General features: G+C 42.2%; 1 protein-coding gene across 3 annotated transcripts; it reads left to right on the top strand.

Annotated features, from left to right (window-relative positions):
- The first annotated feature begins 7683 nt into the window (after positions 1–7683).
- On the top strand, positions 7684–16845 carry kansl3 (KAT8 regulatory NSL complex subunit 3). Of its 3 annotated transcripts, none has more exons than XM_083673917.1 (21): positions 7684–7845; positions 8293–8571; positions 8870–9040; positions 9226–9316; positions 9542–9727; positions 9901–10032; positions 10460–10576; positions 10684–10782; positions 10988–11059; positions 11256–11330; positions 11493–11650; positions 11805–11868; positions 12055–12243; positions 12341–12497; positions 13072–13251; positions 13357–13444; positions 13650–13777; positions 14220–14323; positions 14440–14638; positions 15650–15747; positions 16267–16845. In XM_083673917.1, the coding sequence occupies exons 2-21, from the start codon at positions 8360–8362 to the stop codon at positions 16267–16269; spliced, it is 2523 nt and encodes an 840-aa protein (XP_083530043.1). In that variant the 5' UTR covers positions 7684–7845; positions 8293–8359; the 3' UTR covers positions 16270–16845. The 3 variants fall into 3 exon arrangements, with proteins under 3 accessions (XP_083530043.1, XP_083530042.1, XP_083530044.1); XM_083673916.1 differs by having other exon boundaries at positions 15647–15747; XM_083673918.1 differs by lacking the exons at positions 13650–13777; positions 15650–15747; positions 16267–16845 and having other exon boundaries at positions 14440–14579.

The raw sequence follows: 16845 nt of genomic DNA, 5'->3' as shown, positions 1-16845 counted from the left end.
TGGATTGCATGTTTAACTTCTCATGATTTCACAATGTTGGCAACAAATTGTATTCACTCAACCTTAACCTTAAAAAACACCCACACCTGAAAAATGTGATCATTTTTGTTGATCATTTTACTGGCAATAAACTACAGAAAACTGGAAATCACTTTCCCACAGCAAAAAAGTACATGACAAAGTGTGATCATTCTTCTTAAACACGTTGTATTCACACTTCTACATGTCCAGTTCAATAGTGCAGTCATCTGGAATATCCATCGGGTTACAAACCTCCACAGAACTAATTTGATCACTGCACACAGTATAACACTTTATTTTCATAATAGAGTAGCTTACAGTGAATCACTGCCTTAATTCCAAAAAACCCGAATGTGCCATGGCAAAATAAAACAACTTCAACAAACAACAACATCAACAACGACTACACATATGTTTGCATCATGTATGTCTTGCTAATGCATGGCAGCATTTCCGCAGTTCTAGCATTGACTGTTCCTCCAGGAAGACCCCAGAGGATGCCATGTCTCATCCACATGGCCACAATGAATCATGCCTAAAGAGACACAGCATAATGTTTCGGAACCCTTAACATATATTTAGTTCATTCTAATGCCTAATTTGTTTAGTTCATTCTAATGCCTATGTTCAGTGTTTTATTGTGGTGTGCAATTCCCTTTAGTTTCCTTTACCTGGAATCATCATCTTAAAGAAGCAAGCAGGGTGGAGTCAGAGCACACGGGGTTAATAGAGCCAAGAACCTCTTTACAAGGAGGCAGGGAGAGGAGAGAATCAATCAATCATTTTAGCAGATCCAGCATGAGCAGGGCCAATTGGCCAATCATTAATGTACTGTATCCATGATCCTACAGATGTTACAGTAATGGTAGTTCCACACAATTTAGTGATCAATTGAGTTTCTCAAACACATCTCAATAACAACCTCTTATTTTCACCTCATCATTTTACCTTCCTAAAACATATCATTGTGTTAGAACATTTCATAGTGGTTAAATACTGTGAGAGATGTGAGGCTGTGAGGCTTTTCTGTCTATTCTCCCTTATTAGCTGTTGTGAGTTTGTTCTGGGAGAAGTGATACTTTTGTTTTATACGTTTTAAGGGGGAGGTAGAACAAACATTCTACCTCATGTTGGCTAATGTTACATATAGTTACCAGACACAGTGAGGTACTCTGTGGCACTCTTGATGAGAGTCTTGTTTGTTTTCTGTTTCTGCAACTTTCATTTATGTTAACTCAAAGCAGATAACGTCATACTGTATGTCTACGTATGTTGTGGCAGATTCATTGCATAAATCAAGACCTTCATACACAAATGAACAAGAATCCCTTATCTATCAACTTTGCTGATATGACTCTATAACTGAATTATAAATCAATCAGTTACAGAAGCACTTATCCTCCATCTAGCTTTATGAGTTTTTATTTAGCAGTAGATGTGTGAGGGTGGCAAGGTGCCACTGGCAGTGCCTCTGAGTACAGTTGTTTTGGTTATAAAGATAGACCAGATATACCAGAACACATTCACACAGAGTATGCTGGCCATGCTGACAAAACATGTTTTATTCAGACACAATGAAAGAACCACATCACTTCACCATACACTGGAAAAGATAGGGCATTGAACGGAGGGATCATTCTTCTTGACGACCATGAATTTACATGCCTTTTGATCAAACTCCGCCCTACAGTCGTCAGGAAAAGACGTTGGAACTGAAAACCTGCAATCAAACAATATGCACATCAGCAAAAGAGGAGATTTTACATTGTTAGTCAATGGATTTACACCAAATGATTTCTCAACACTTCTCAAACTTCAATCTTGCTAGTGTGGATCTTTTGAGGAGACTGTGATTGAAACAGGCTGGGAAGGCTGAGGGCTTAAGGGGACCATAACCTTTGTTGATACTACAACCCTTGATGTCCCCATCATGGGTTTTAGTATTTTGTCCAACATAAAGGTGTTCTACTTTAATGTTGTGTGTAGCTGTGTACTCACGTTGTGCAACATGAGCCACAAGAGCAGTCCATGCATGCACTGTTCCTCCAGCTGGATCCTATAGCATGCCATGTCTTATCCACGTCATCCTTACAATGGGTCATAGCTAAACAAGAAAACAATTCAACATACAATATCTGCTATATTTGCTGTATTTTTCCATGTGATCTGTTGCGTGATATGGTCATGATGTGTGGATTGTGTATGGGTGGTTCGCAGCTTGGCTTTTGGTCTCACCTGCGGAATTGGGCTCTCGTTTCATAGGCTTGTGGTAACAGGAAGCATGGAGCAAGGGAATCAGGGCACACAGGACTAAAGCTTGAACCAAGGACCTCTTCACATAACAAGGAAAAACAGACATGCTTATCACAGGGAATACAAACTAAGCCTACTGTCAGTCCTTTAAATGCCCTTAAATAACAAACAGAGCTGATGTCTATGATCACACCCCTTGATGAAGCAACTGTAATCTTTGATTATTTCCTCAATCTACTTCCTCTAGTAGGCATTTTATCTTAAATCCACAATTCATAAGATTTGCCTCTCAAAACAGGTGTTGAGGGACACTAAATTAGTAATGAGCAGTATTTTACTTCATACACATCTGCGTTTTAAATGTCTACAATATAGCCTACAGCTGCATATTAAGAAACAAAAAAAACCATCAAAATAAAAACTTTGCTTAGAATTAGGGGTTAGATTGAGAAGGTCATAGTTGCAATACTCAAGAGTGGGTGAAAACATTATAGAATTCTGTCATACAAAACCAACTACTTTTGGAAACAGTTCCATCGCCTACAAAACCCCCGATTCAACCCCTGTGCAAAATGCAACTAGACTCACCATGTTTCACAATTTCCTCAGCAGGGATTCCAAGGGGTTCTGGATTCTAGAGGGTTTAAGTTGATGAAGGAAAGCACCTCCTGCTTTTAAGCAATGAGCCTTTGGATTAGAAGTACTGAACTGTAGGTACTTTGTTGTACCTTTGGAACCAAACAAATACGAAGGGGAGGATGGGGCACTTTTTTTTATTGAGGGTGGTAGGAGTAGTATTTGTCATGTGCATCGCATGCAGATATAAATGACATAGTGAAATGCTTTGGGATCTTGCTCCTCGCTCAACAGTCGACAACAATCAACAATCGGCAATACAATAAAATACTCCTGAACCCCTCAGCTATTACAACCTTGCTACTCATGATCTCAGAATATTCAATGAATCCAGTTCATATACCAGAACACATTCACACCCGAGACAAGGCTATGCTGAAAAAAACATGTTTTATTCAGACACAATGAAAGAACCACATCACTTCCCCACTGCGGAGAAGATAGGGCATGGAACGGAGGGATCACTCTTCTTAAAAACCTTGTATTCACATGCTTGTTGATCAAATTCCGCCGTACATTCGTCAGGAAAAGACTTTGGAGTTGAATACCTGCAATCAAACAATATGCACATGAGCAAAAGAGGGGATTTTACATTGTTAGTCAATGGATTTACACCAAATGATTTCTCAACACTTCTCAAACTTCAATCTTGCTAGTGTGGATCTTTTGGGGAGAGTGTGATTGAAACAGGCTGGGAAGGCTGAGGGCTTAAGGGGACCATAACCTTTGTTGATACCACAACCCTTGATGTCCCCATCATGGGTTTTAGTATTTTGTCCAACATAAAGGTGTTCTACTTTAATGTTTTGTGTAGCTGTGTACTCACGCTTCGCAGCATGAGCCACAAGAGCAGTCCATGCATGCACTGTTCCTCCAGCTGGATCCCATAGCATGCCATGTCTTATCCACGTCATCCTGACAATGGGTCATAGCTAACCAAGAAAACAATTCAACATACAATATCTGCTATATTTGCTGTATTTTTCCACGTCATCTGTTTTGTGCCCATGATATGGTCATGTGTGGATTGTGTATGGGTGGTTCACAGCTTGGCTTTTGGTCTCACCTGGGGAATTGGGCTCTCCTTTCATAGTTTTAAAGTAACAGGCAGCATGGAGCAAGGGAATCAGGGCACACAGGACTAAAGCTCGAGCCAAGGACCTCTTCACATAACAAGGAAAAACAGACATGCTTATCACAGGGAATACAAACTAAGCCTACCGTCAGTCCTTTAAATGTTGAGGATTAAAAAGGCCCTTAAATAACATACAGAGCTGATGTCTATGATCACACCCCTTGATGACCCAATGTAGCAACTGTTATCTTTGATTATTTCCTCAATCTACTTCCTCTAGTAGGCATTTCATCTTAAATCCACAATTCATAAGACTTGCCTCTCAAAACAGGTATTGAGGGACACTAAATTAGTAATAAGCAGTATCTAACTTAATACACATCCACATTTTAAATGTCCACAATATAGCCTACAGCTGCACATTATGAAACAAAAAAACATCAAAATAAAAACTTTGCTTAGAATTAGGGGTTAGACTGAGAAGGTCACAGTTGCAATACCCAAGAGTGGGTGAAAACATTATAGAATTCTGTCATACAAAACCAACTACTTTTGGAAACAGTTCCAACGCCTACAAAACCCCTGATTCAACTCCTGTGCAAAATGCAACTAGACTCACCATAATTCACAATTTCCTCAGTAGGGATTCCAAGGGGTTCTGGATTCTAGAGGGTTTCTGTTGATGAAAGAAAGCACCTCCTGCTTTTAAGCAATGAGCCTTTGGATTTGAAGTATGGAACTGTCGGTACTTTGTTGTACCTTTGGAACCAAACAAAGACGAAGGGGAGGATGGGGCACTTTTTTTTTACTGAGGGTGGAGTTTTGTCTATTCCTGCTTTTAAGCAATGTCCTGCTTTTAAGCAATGAGTCTTTGGATTTGAAGTATTGAACTGTAGGTACTTTGTTGTACCATTGGAACCAAACAAAGACGAAGGGGAGGATGGGGCATTTTTTTTTTACTGAGGGTGGAGTTTTGTCTATTCTCCCAAATAAGCTATTGTGAACTTGTATAGGGAGAAGTGGCACTTTTTGAAATCTATGTTTGGAAGGAGGGGGTACAACAAACATTCTACCCCTTGTTGGCACATGATACAACTGTATACCTAACTCCAGCAAAGCAAAATCAAATTAAATCAAATTGTATTTGTCACGTGCATCGCATGCAGCCATAATTGACAGTGAAATGCTTTGGGATCTTGCTCCTCGCTCAACAACAGTCAACAATCAGTAATACAATATAATATAGTCATAAAAAGTGACAATAGTAGTGCATAAGGGTGTAGTGTAAGTAGCAGCAGTAATGAATGAATAATAACAACATACAGTATGTCAAGGTATGTGACAGATTCATTGCCTACATCAAGAGCCCTTCCCAACACAAATGATCAAGAAATCCCATATCTATTAACTTTGCTTATATGACACTATAACTGACTTATAAATCAATCCGTTTCAGAGCCACCTATCCCCCTCTAGCCTTATGATTTTTTATTTCACTTGTTGGAATCATCCTCTGTACTTGTATGTTTCTCAATGCAGATGTGACGGGCTAGCAAGATGATCAGTGCCTCTGAGTAAAGATGTTTTGGTTATAAAGATAGACCTTCATTAGACTGCCTCTGGCTCCTGAACCCCTCAGCTATTACAACCTTGCTACTCATGATCTCAGAATATTCAATGAATCCAGTTCATATACCAGAACACATTCACACCCGAGACAAGGCTATGCTGAAAAAAACATGTTTTATTCAGACACAATGAAAGAACCACATCACTTCCCCACTGCGGAGAAGATAGGGCATGGAACGGAGGGATCACTCTTCTTAAAAACCTTGTATTCACATGCTTGTTGATCAAACTCCGCTGTACATTCGTCAGGAAAAGACCTTGGAGTTGAATACCTGCAATCAAACAATATGCACATGAGCAAAAGAGGAGATTTTACATTGTTAGTCAATGGATTTACACCAAATGATTTTCCTCAAGACTTCTCAAACTTCAATCTTGCTAGTGTGGATCTTTTGGGGAGAGTGTGATTGAAACAGGCTGGGAAGGCTGAGGGCTTAAGGGGACCATAACCTTTGTTGATACCACAACCCTTGATGTTCCCATCATGGGTTTTAGTATTTTGTCCAACATAAAGGTGTTCTACTTTAATGTTTTGTGTAGCTGTATACTCACGCATCGCAGCATGAGCCACAAGAGCAGTCCATGCATGCACTGTTCCTCCAGGTGGATCCCATAGGATGCCATGTCTTATCCACGTCATCCTGACAATGGGTCATAGCTAACCAAGAAAACAATTCAACATACAATATCTGCTATATTTGCTGTATTTTTCCACGTCATCTGTTTTGTGCCCATGATATGGTCATGATGTGTGGATTGTGTATGGGTGGTTCGCAGCTTGGCTTTTGGTCTCACCTGGGGAATTGGGCTCTTCTTTCATAGGCTTGTGGTAACAGGAAGCATGGAGCAAGGGAATCAGGGCACACAGGACTAAAGCTCGAGCCAAGGACCTCTTCACATAACAAGGAAAAACAGACATGCTTATCACAGGGAATACAAACTAAGCCTACTGTCAGTCCCTTAAATAACAAACAGAGCTGATGTCTATGATCACATCCCTTGATGACCCAATGTAGCAATTGTAATCTTTGATTATTTCCTCAATCTTCTTCCTCTAGTAGGCATTTTGTCTTAAATCCACAATTCATAACATTTGCCTCTCAAAGCAGGTGTTGAGGGACACTAAATTAGTATTGAGCAGTATCTTACTTCATACACATCTGCGTTTTAAATGTCCACAATATAGCCTACAGCTGCACATTATAAAACATTAAAAAATAAAAACATTGTATGCAATTAGGGGTTAGATTGAGATGGACACAGTTTCACTACCCAAGGGTAGATTTTTTTTGTCATACAATCTAAATACATTTGAAAACTGTTCCATCACCTTCAAAATCCCTAGTTAACACCTATACATAATGCCAAGCTAGATTTACCATGATTTACAAATTCTTCAGCGGGGATTCTAGTTCTGGATTCTCGAGCACAGGTGTCAAACTCATTCCATGGAGGGCCAAGTGTCAGCAGGCTTTTGGTTTTTCCTTTTAATTAAGACCTTATCAACCAGCTGAGGGGAGTTCCATACTAATTAGTGACCTTAATTCATCAATCAAGTAGATGGGAAGAGCAAAAACCTGTAGACACTAGGCCCTCTGTGGAATATGTTTGACACCCATGTTCTAGGGGGTTTCTGTTGATAACGGGAAGCACTTCGATCCTGCAATGAGCCTTTGGATTAGAAGTACAGTAGGAAGTACTTTGTTGTACCTTTGGAATCAAACAAAGCTGGGAGGGTGAGGGGGATGGGGCATTTGTTTTAGTTTTTTACCGAGGGTGAATTTGTGTAGTCTAAGTCTGAATCCATCAAATTAATTGTCACACACATGACTGACGATTATCTCACTATTCCTCTCCATTAGCTCACTGTAGCTCTCTGGGCTACTTTGCTAAAATGTTCATTCAACAATAGCAATATTAATAGACAAAAAAGTATTTATGTATAATTATCTGTTCATAGAGTGATGTATGGTCCGGGTCAGAGCCAGATCCAGTCCGTGTTTTGCATGTGCGCTTGTGAGCTTGTGACTGTGGCGCGACTGCCTATGCAAAACAAAAGGAAGTCGGCCATAACACATGAACGAGGTGGAGTCCTCCTAAATGTCCTGATATTTTGTTAAATCATTTGGCACTGGAATTTGATTTAAAAGTAGAATTTTAAATTTCTTTGTTCTAAAGAGTATTTAGAACACATATGTGGTATGCTATCAATGGCGAAATAGCACGAAAAGGTGAGTATGATGGCTCGATAAATACCGCGTAGCTACGCTAGCTTGCTAATGTGTGTCTTTATTGCTAGCTGAATAGCTAGCTAAATACATACAAAAAACCCTATATGAATAAGACTAACATTACTTACAAATCCCGGCCTTCTATGAGATTACTGATGGCACTGCAGCTAGTATAACGACGTCAAACAGTGTGTTTGTTTCTTGTCATGTAAGCTAACGTTGTTAGCTAGATTGTTGAGTGTAGGCCATGTCTGTCTGTCAACATTCACTACGACGTACAGACAGTGCTTAAGATGTCTGGTAGTTAAGCATTTGAACCAGCTCTAGCCTTACCGAGCATGATATAATATCCACACGACTTGAAATTGTGATTTGATTCATGGGGGGGACATGATGATCAGACATGTGAACAACCAGCCAACTGAGTGCCACTGCCTCCTTACTCAGGTTTGCGTTGAAACTGAAAGCACCCAAGTCTCGGAACTGCAGGGCCCTTTTGGGCCCCTCGCAGAGAATGCATCGTGGTGGTGACAGGGACTTCCAGACATCAGCGCGGAGGATGGGCACGTCCTTGCTATTCCAGTTGTCCGTTCATGAGCGCGAACTGGACTTGGTGTTTTTGGACCACAGCTATGCCAAGCCATGGAATGCCCACCCCGACGCCAGCAGTGCCCGGCCCACGCGAATGCTGTTCGTCGCACCCCGTCGCCAACCAGAAGCCCCTTTGTGAGTGGAACAGAGACCTATAACCCTTAGCCAAGTATCTAAACTCTTGGCAATTTACCGAGAGAGTTGGTTATGTTATGTTATTATGAATACCCACTGTCCAAAATCATCAATTTGTAACTTCCTATAGCTATGTAAATCCCCTCATTTCGTATTATTTCGTACTGCAATGTACACCCTTGTCTACCATTAAACTGGGCACTATCAAGTAGCCTTATACCTGTTGATGACAGGAACAACACATTTATTAATTAAATAGTTGGTCTTTGGCTAGTTCCATCTTTATGTTCTTCTGCAGGGAATCCGACTTGTCAATTGATGTGGAATCTGTCACACCTACACCACTGCCACTCTATGACAACCAAAAGGCTCGCAGTGTGATGAAGGAGTGTGAGCGACATGTATTATTTGCTCGCACAGTAGCTGATGGCCCCCCACCCCCTGATGACTGGGAGGAACACATCAACAAGTGAGTGGGCTTCCTTTGCAGAACCATTTTGAACTTCCACATCATTTCCTATTAGTAAGGGGTGCTGTCATGTTGCAGTTAGCATGTTTTGATCAGCTCTTGTACAGCCTACAATGTGTTCCTAGCACTGTTGATGTCTCTCGATCTCTATCACAAATAGTGATGGTCATTGTTCTTTATTAAAGGGCTGGATGGTCAATTGCGCAAAACAAATTGTTCAATAAAGTGCTGAAGGCTCTGCAAGCTGAAAGACTGGCCCGGCTGGCCAATGAAAATGTGAGTCCACATTCACCATCTTTGATGAAGAAGAGCTCTTCTATGTGGAGCCATTTGATATAAAAGTACATTTACAGAACAGGTCTTGGCTCAGGAACCGATTGATATGACCCTCAGCGATTGCGAGGCTGGGCATAAGCAACCTCAAGCACAAGGTTATTTTCAGTATTGCATTTAGAATGGTTTGAAAGTGCTTGTCTCACCATCCCTCTATCTGGCTCCTAGGCCTCCAATGAGCCAGTTTTACGTAGGATTGCTGTGGACAAGTGTGCCAGGAAGGTGCGTCATGCACTAGCCAGCATCAACTGGGACACCAAACTGACCCAGTGGTTACACAGCACCCTGATTGAGTCCCTCAGTCTGGCCATGCTAGCCGCTTACCTAGACATACTGCAAACACTCAAGAGCAAGGTACTATCTCATTCCACTCACCCCCTTTCATTGCTGATAGGATGTCACTGTTTTTTCAATGTGTGGTATTATACATAAATTCAGGTGGTGAGATGCATTGCACCACTGTATCAAAGGACTGATCATGCCAGGCCCAGGATGACTCACTACTCCCTTCCTCTGTGTTTGTGCAGTTGCCCTCCCTGATTGACAGGATGTTGCTGACGTCGTCGGTGAAGACTGGAGCAGCAGGTGCAGAGGCCCTCTCTCTGTTACTGAAGCGGCCCTGGGACCCAGCTGTGGGGGTTCTGTCTCACAATAAACCGGTACAGCTCTGTCTCTGCTATCTTGGAAACAAGACCCATTGTCTATGGGGCTCTGAGCATGCACAATATGAGTGGATTGACCCACATTTCCTCTTGATTAGGCATTTTACTTGGGGCCATTCTTGTAAAAAAAAATGTTTCGAAATTTAGTCAAGAAATTGACTCGGATGTTGGAAGGCATTTGAAGACACTCAAGATGGTTATAGATATGAAAGTGAGAGAATTGCTTGTTTATCCTCTTAGTTTTGAAAGCAGGGAAGTATGTTTTGCCTTGTTATACATATTTATTAATATCAATTTCGTATGGCTGCTTTTACTACCTCTCTTGGTAAAGATAATTCGTAATACCTTGCAGCTGTATTGCTCACCCTCAATTGGATTCCTGATGATGACCGGATGCATATCTCTCTGTTTGTTTGCATTTCAGAGCAAGCTTCCTGGCTCCCCGCTTATCCTAATTGCCCCATCAGGTCCCACCAATCCTGCATTCTCTACCTCGCGCCGAATGAGATTCTGGCAGTCTCAGCTCTCCTGCTTGGGAAAGGTTTGTATTTATTTATACTTGGGTGTGTGCATACCAACAAGGTTATACCAAGAAGAGCCCACATTTGATTCCCCATGCATAAAATCTAACATCTGTGTTCATCTCAGGTCATCCCAGTAAACACCCATATCAACAGCGGAGCCAATGTTGGCATCACCCAGTGTCTGGAGCACATGTTGGGCACAGTCAGGGCCAAGGTCATGGAGGTAAGACTGTTATCAACCAGCAGCTATATAACCAGATATTGGTGTTAGTTGTGAAATTAGCATGCATATGCAAGACAGTGTTCAGAATGGACTACACCTTTGCTGACGTTTGAAATCTCTTCTTATCCAGATGATGTGAGTGCTTTTAGACTGACCCTTTGAAAAACAAACAATAGACAAATAAAATAATGTATTCATGCTCCAGGTCCACAGTCACTTCCCTCACAAACCCATTATCCTGGTTGGCTGGAATGTGGGAGCCCTCATCGCCTGTCACGTAAGGCTGATCTATGCTTGCTGTCTTTGTGTACCTTGTCATAATTTCCTAAAAGTTCTGTGATGCTCAAGTGTGTAACATATATTTTAATTAAACTTAAGGTGGTGACTGAACCACAATGATATGTTTCCTTGTGAACCATGAGCTATGTGGATGTGATGTTGGTGTGCATATTAACTCGGTTGAACTCTCCCAGGTTTCTCTGATGGAATACTTGACTGCAGTGGTGTGTCTTGGCTTACCTCTGCTAACAGTCAATGGACCTAGAGGGGTAAAGGCAATATTTTATTGTTATTTACCTTTTCACCAAAGACATCCAGACATGTATAGGATGCTGCTACTATTGTTTTATTTTTAGACATCTGTCACAAGTCGGTCATATATTGTTGTGTTGACTGTTTTTAAATTATTATTATTTATCTCTGTCTGGCAGGATGTGGACGACCCGTTGCTGGACATGAAGACCCCGGTGCTGTTTGTGGTAGGGCAGAATGCCCTGCAGTGTAGCTCAGAGGGCATGGAGGAGTTCAGAGAGAAGCTCCGGGCTGACAACAGCATGGTGGTGGTGGGGGGAGCTGATGACAACCTCAGGTTGGTGGGCTTACTCATCACTCGCTGGTGCTCTTTCTGGATAAACTAGTAGCAAGCAGCAGCTGATTTTCTTTTTCTTTTTCTCTGAAGACAAAGGGCTAAAAGAGCATCACAGTTAATTTTTCATTTCTGATTAAATGGTTTCCTTCCTCAGAATCAACTCTACAAAGATGAAGTCAGAGGGACTGACACAGACTATGGTGGATCGCTGCATTCAGGTTGGTTCATGTCTCGTTTGATCTGCAAATGAGCCCTGTTTGTTTTATTGAATGGCTTTGTCCTTTTCCGATTCCAGTGAAAATAATTTTCAGAATGTAGCCTCAAACCACTACAAACACACTACATAGAGTGAGAATGCTTGTTTGCCACATTACATGTCTGCTCTCTCTTCTGCTCATTTATAGGATGAGATAGCGGACTTTCTGTCGGGGGTCCTGACGCGGGCAGAGAGCCATGGCCATGGCTCAGGGGAGGTGAGGGACCTGGACACAGAGAAGAAGAAGAAGCCCCGGCGGGAACTGCCCTTTGACCTGGACAGGGTGCGGCCCTCCTCTCCTGCTCTCAGGATGCCCATATCTCCCTCAGGCTCTGAGGTCAGTCCCACAGCAGCTCTTCTGTCAATTATACACAATTCTAGGAGTGTTCGACATTACTCATCACTTCATAAGCTGTGTTTCCTTGTGTCCTCAGGACCTGTCAAGTGTGTGCAGTAGTCCGACCTCAAGCCCCAAGCCAAAGACCTCGGGACTGTCCCCAGCACAGAAGTCAAGCCTGATCACAGCCACGCAGCTCCTTAAGACCCATATGCAGAGGTCCGGAACGGTGCTCACACACAAGCAGGCACAAGGTTTGTTTGCCAACTTGTGCACAAGCACGCACACAGCTCTCACACATGTCCCACTTGTTGTGTGTTAGGTTGTGAGAATGAGTCACCACCGACGCCAAATTTCTCAAGAGCTCTGTGAGCGCAAGGAAAGGCATAGACACAGGTACAATGGTATAATGGTTGAAGAGGAAAATAGTTTTCTCTCTCTCAGACATTGATCTTGCTGGTTTGGACTGTCATGACATCTGAAGGGCATGATGGAACAAGACTGAAATACTTTCATCCTTTTGTCTTTTCTCTCTTCCTCTTTCTGCAACTTTCCTTCCGTCTTTGTTTCCAATTCATTCCAGCTCAGTTTGCTGCTTTTATGAAACATAACATGCTTGTGAGGAAAAATCTTCCTCCTGGCACTCCCTCCTGTGTATTTGGTAAGTATCTGTCTCTGCTCCTTCTCTCCCCTCTTTCTCTTCTTTTCCTCTTCTTTCCTGTTTGCCATTTCACTCTTATCGCAGGTTCATACAACAGTTAGAAGTATACTGTACATCATACAATATTGACTTCCATCCCTAAATGAGCTACTGCATTTGTCTTTCAGTGCCAGTATCCAGCGAGCAGAGTGAGGGGCTAGAGAGAGATGAGCTGAGGGCCCATATGAAGAGGAGGCAGACGCCTAGCCCTACACCCACCAAGGCCTCCAAGAGGGCCAAGATCAAGGTCACTATTGTGTCTCACAGTGAGACAGCAGGGGGCGCCATCAGCTCTTCAGCACAGGAAGGTAACCAGCTCAAATCTGACAGTGGGAACAGTTAAATTAAGTGAAATATGAAGCACAAAATTAAGATAAATTCTCATTCTCCACATGGCCTCTCTTCCTATGCAGTGGGACCCTCAGGGAAGCCCCTCACTGTGACAGTGGGACAGACAGTACCTGGAGCCAAGGAACTCTCTGGACTCCTCACAGCCCAACGGTAAGCCTGACTGATGCCCCCCACTCCCCTACACGCACACTATACCCAACAATGGGCAGCGGTGTCTGATGCGAACGGATTGATGAGTTGTGGACTCTGGTTGGAAGTTGTTTTTATAGAACATAACATTCTACGGGGTAGCTAACTTACTCCAGCTCTGTTTTCTGAGCAACTTTGAGTAGATTGGTTATGTGTGTTACTGCAGGTCTGGTAGTCTCTCAGAAGTGTCTAGTGCCCTGAGCTTTGGGTCCAGCTCTTTCCACAACCTGCAGAGTTGCATGGTGTCAGGGTCCTCCTCACCAGTCCAGGCGCAAACTCCTGCTACTGCCCAAGGTATCTCCTGCCTGCACGACTGTCCTTACTCAGTAGCAGATCTCGCACCTTCATCAAACAGATGCAAGTCAGAACACTTACAACCTAATTTAACAGTAGATTTTAAAGCCATGTAATGCAGAGTTTGCAATAAGGAGAATTCGTCTAAGTAATATGTCGAAAGAGTGCGGTGAAAATGGACTTCTGTTTTATGTAACGATTCGGCGCACTTCATGAAAGCTCTCCATGAGAACAACAGATCAAACATCATTTTCGTTGACCTTGGTTGCGTTGCCCCTTCAATGCAACTGCAGTCTCATGAACTGTAACCTTTGGACATTTCTACCAGAGGTTGTGTTGGTTCTCAAATTTCACCAACATCAGCAGTGTTTTTGTTACCCTTCAGCTAAACCTGGTCTAAATTTTAGCTCCACTGATTCCTACTCCCTGTGTTTGTGTGCAGCACCTTCCGCCAGCAGCCTCCTCCAAGGCCTAAGTTTCAGTCTACAGGAGATCGTGACCAAGTCCCCTAGCTTGCCCACCACAGCTAACATGGGCAACACTCAGGTACAGTATACACTGGCCTTCTCCTCTCTATAATGTGCCAGTGATCTCCTCAGTCGCCTGTCTGTTCTTTGAGTTTATGAGTGAGTCTGACTGACCCCCCCCCCTTCTTCCATTAGGCCCCCGGTGGGAAGCCACAGGGTCAGGTCCTGAGCTCCATAGGCACTGGCAGCAGCACTCTGCTCCGGGCAGTGCCTGTGGTCTCCACTGGAGGGATGACCAAGACCACCGCCATCCACCAGCTACTTACTAATGGTGGGCTGGCCAAACTGGCCGGCAGCCTGCCTGGCTTGGCACACATCTCCAACCAGAGCGCTGGTACGTCCCGAACTGCCAAACCGCGGAGGCCACGCTGAATGTCCAGGGTTAAAGCGGCCCTTGTGTTGGCAAAGATAGAATAGTAGGCCTCTGGCTAGTTCACCATGACTACACTACAGAGAGGTGAGAGAGAGGACAGACAGACAGCATGATCAATAATGTGTATGCAGATAGTCATCCTTGAGGATCCTAGGTGTTGGACATGGACAAATCAGACTTGCATCTGAGTGTACAGATTTGTATCTCAAGGGACAATGTGCTTTTGTACCTTTGTTTATGTTCGGAAAGAGCCATATGGAAAACATCAATGAGTATCACGATCCAGGTGGATGTGAGATTGGAATTTGAAGTTCACAAAAGTCAGGTTTAATACATATTGTTTATGTATCAATGGAAGTCTCTGCTTTGTTATATGTAAATGTTCAAAATGCTGATATAAGAATATCATATGAATGCATGGAACTGTTTCATACAAATTGACAACAATTGTGAATGAAATGGCCCCAAAACATAAACAAAAAAACAAGTCAGTGGCAAAAAACATTGATGTTTTTACATTTTAGCATTTTGAATATTGACCAAATGACAAGTGAAGAAGTCATCAATGGCCATGTTCAGATTGCATTTGTTCACCAGATCTGTCCACATGGTACACCCGCCTGTTTATGTTTGCTGTTCTTATTGTTTGCTTGTTTTACAATATTTTGTAAATCCCTAAATGAAATCACCTGCAACATGCTAGTATCTATGACTTCAGATCCCAACACAAGGATTCACACACTCCCTTTGACTGCGGTAGGGAGGAGGGATTAGTTGAAAGCAATAATATCCACATATGGTATACTACCACCTCTGTTATCATTGCAATAAAGACTGGAAACAAACCAAATGTATTGGTTCCTTGTTTTTGAGAAATTGTTTGTGAAATGGGGGCTGTGATACCCATGCGGAAATGCGGTTTCAACTAGGTTTGTCACCTACATGTTGTAACTGTTTGTTTGTTGGCAGCAGGGCAGAAAGCCCCCACCACTATTACGGTGCTGCTGCGAGGCCAGCCAAGCAGAGTGAGTGGGAAGGCTCTGACACTGGCCATGCCCCCTGACATGAAGGTGGGTCTCCTCAACTACAGCAGAAAACATATGGGCCCATACAAACACCATTTTAGTTGGATGTTTTCATTTGGGCACTTGTTTTAATTGATAAGAGGTGATGATCTCAAATTCATTTTAATGTTGATGTTGTCTTGTGGTTTCCTGCAATGTTATCTAACATTTAAGTAAACCAGAGAAACTGTTGAACAGACTTAATGCCATGGTAACCATATGACTTGAGATATGAAAGGGTGGGGATGTTATCTCAGTAATTAGTTTATATTTTAATGTTTTTCCACCCAGAGATTCTTGTTTGGTTATATAAAATACATTGTATATTGTCTTTACAACTTAACTTTTCACATAAGGTAAACATAATCAATGACCCAATGGGTAAAACCTGCACCATAAATAGTCTAGTGGGTCTTTTTTCAGGTTATTAATCCCAGTTATTATTTTACATTTCAGGTTATTAATCCCAGTTTACTAGCAAAGGTTTTGATGATGGAACAATGATTTCAATGTCCCCCATTACAGTGACCACAAAGACTCCCTCATACCAGATCATCTGCCAGGAGCTATTGATATGGAAGGATGCATTCTATAGCTGCCTCCCATCCCCACAATGCAACAGAGCATTGCTTTGCAAGTTCTCTACCACCGATGGATTCATCTCCCATGGTTTGAAATGACCAACTATGACTTGGACAAGTGCTCCACTAGCCCAACAGGCAGATCCATTCCTAGTGCAGAGGTTATTCTATTTTTGTAACCCTCAGTTACAAACTGGGTGTCATCCAGTGAATAATTATCTAAGACAGGCAAAGTACCAGCAAAGGATAATGTGAAGAAGCCATATGATCATTATGCTCTGAGGGATATTTACTGTATACGACAGTACAGTAGGTATACTATAGGCTTTAAAATGTAATTATGGGGTTACCTGTTCTTCTTCTTCTTCTTCTTTAGCATTTGATAACTAAAATAAAGCTTATATTATAATATTTTTCTTGAGGAAAAACTCAACAAGATAATGGATTTCTACTTGTTTCCTAATTGTATGAGAATAAGTACTAAAGATAGCTCTTTAAAATGATATTGTATGAACACTGTAAT

Source organism: Argentina silus (assembly GCF_951799395.1).
Source record: "Argentina silus genome assembly, chromosome: 7".
Classification (NCBI taxonomy): Eukaryota; Metazoa; Chordata; class Actinopteri; order Argentiniformes; family Argentinidae; genus Argentina; species Argentina silus.
This window is presented reverse-complemented; position numbering and strand designations above follow the sequence as displayed.

Coding starts and splice junctions, on each gene's coding strand:
- kansl3 (XM_083673916.1), top strand. CDS start 8,360: ATGCATCGTGGTGGTGACAGGGACTTCCAGACATCAGCGCGGAGGATG. Junction 13,252..13,356: donor CAGCTCTTCAGCACAGGAAG/GTAACCAGCTCA, acceptor CTTCCTATGCAG/TGGGACCCTCAGGGAAGCCC. Junction 14,324..14,439: donor CTAACATGGGCAACACTCAG/GTACAGTATACA, acceptor TTCTTCCATTAG/GCCCCCGGTGGGAAGCCACA.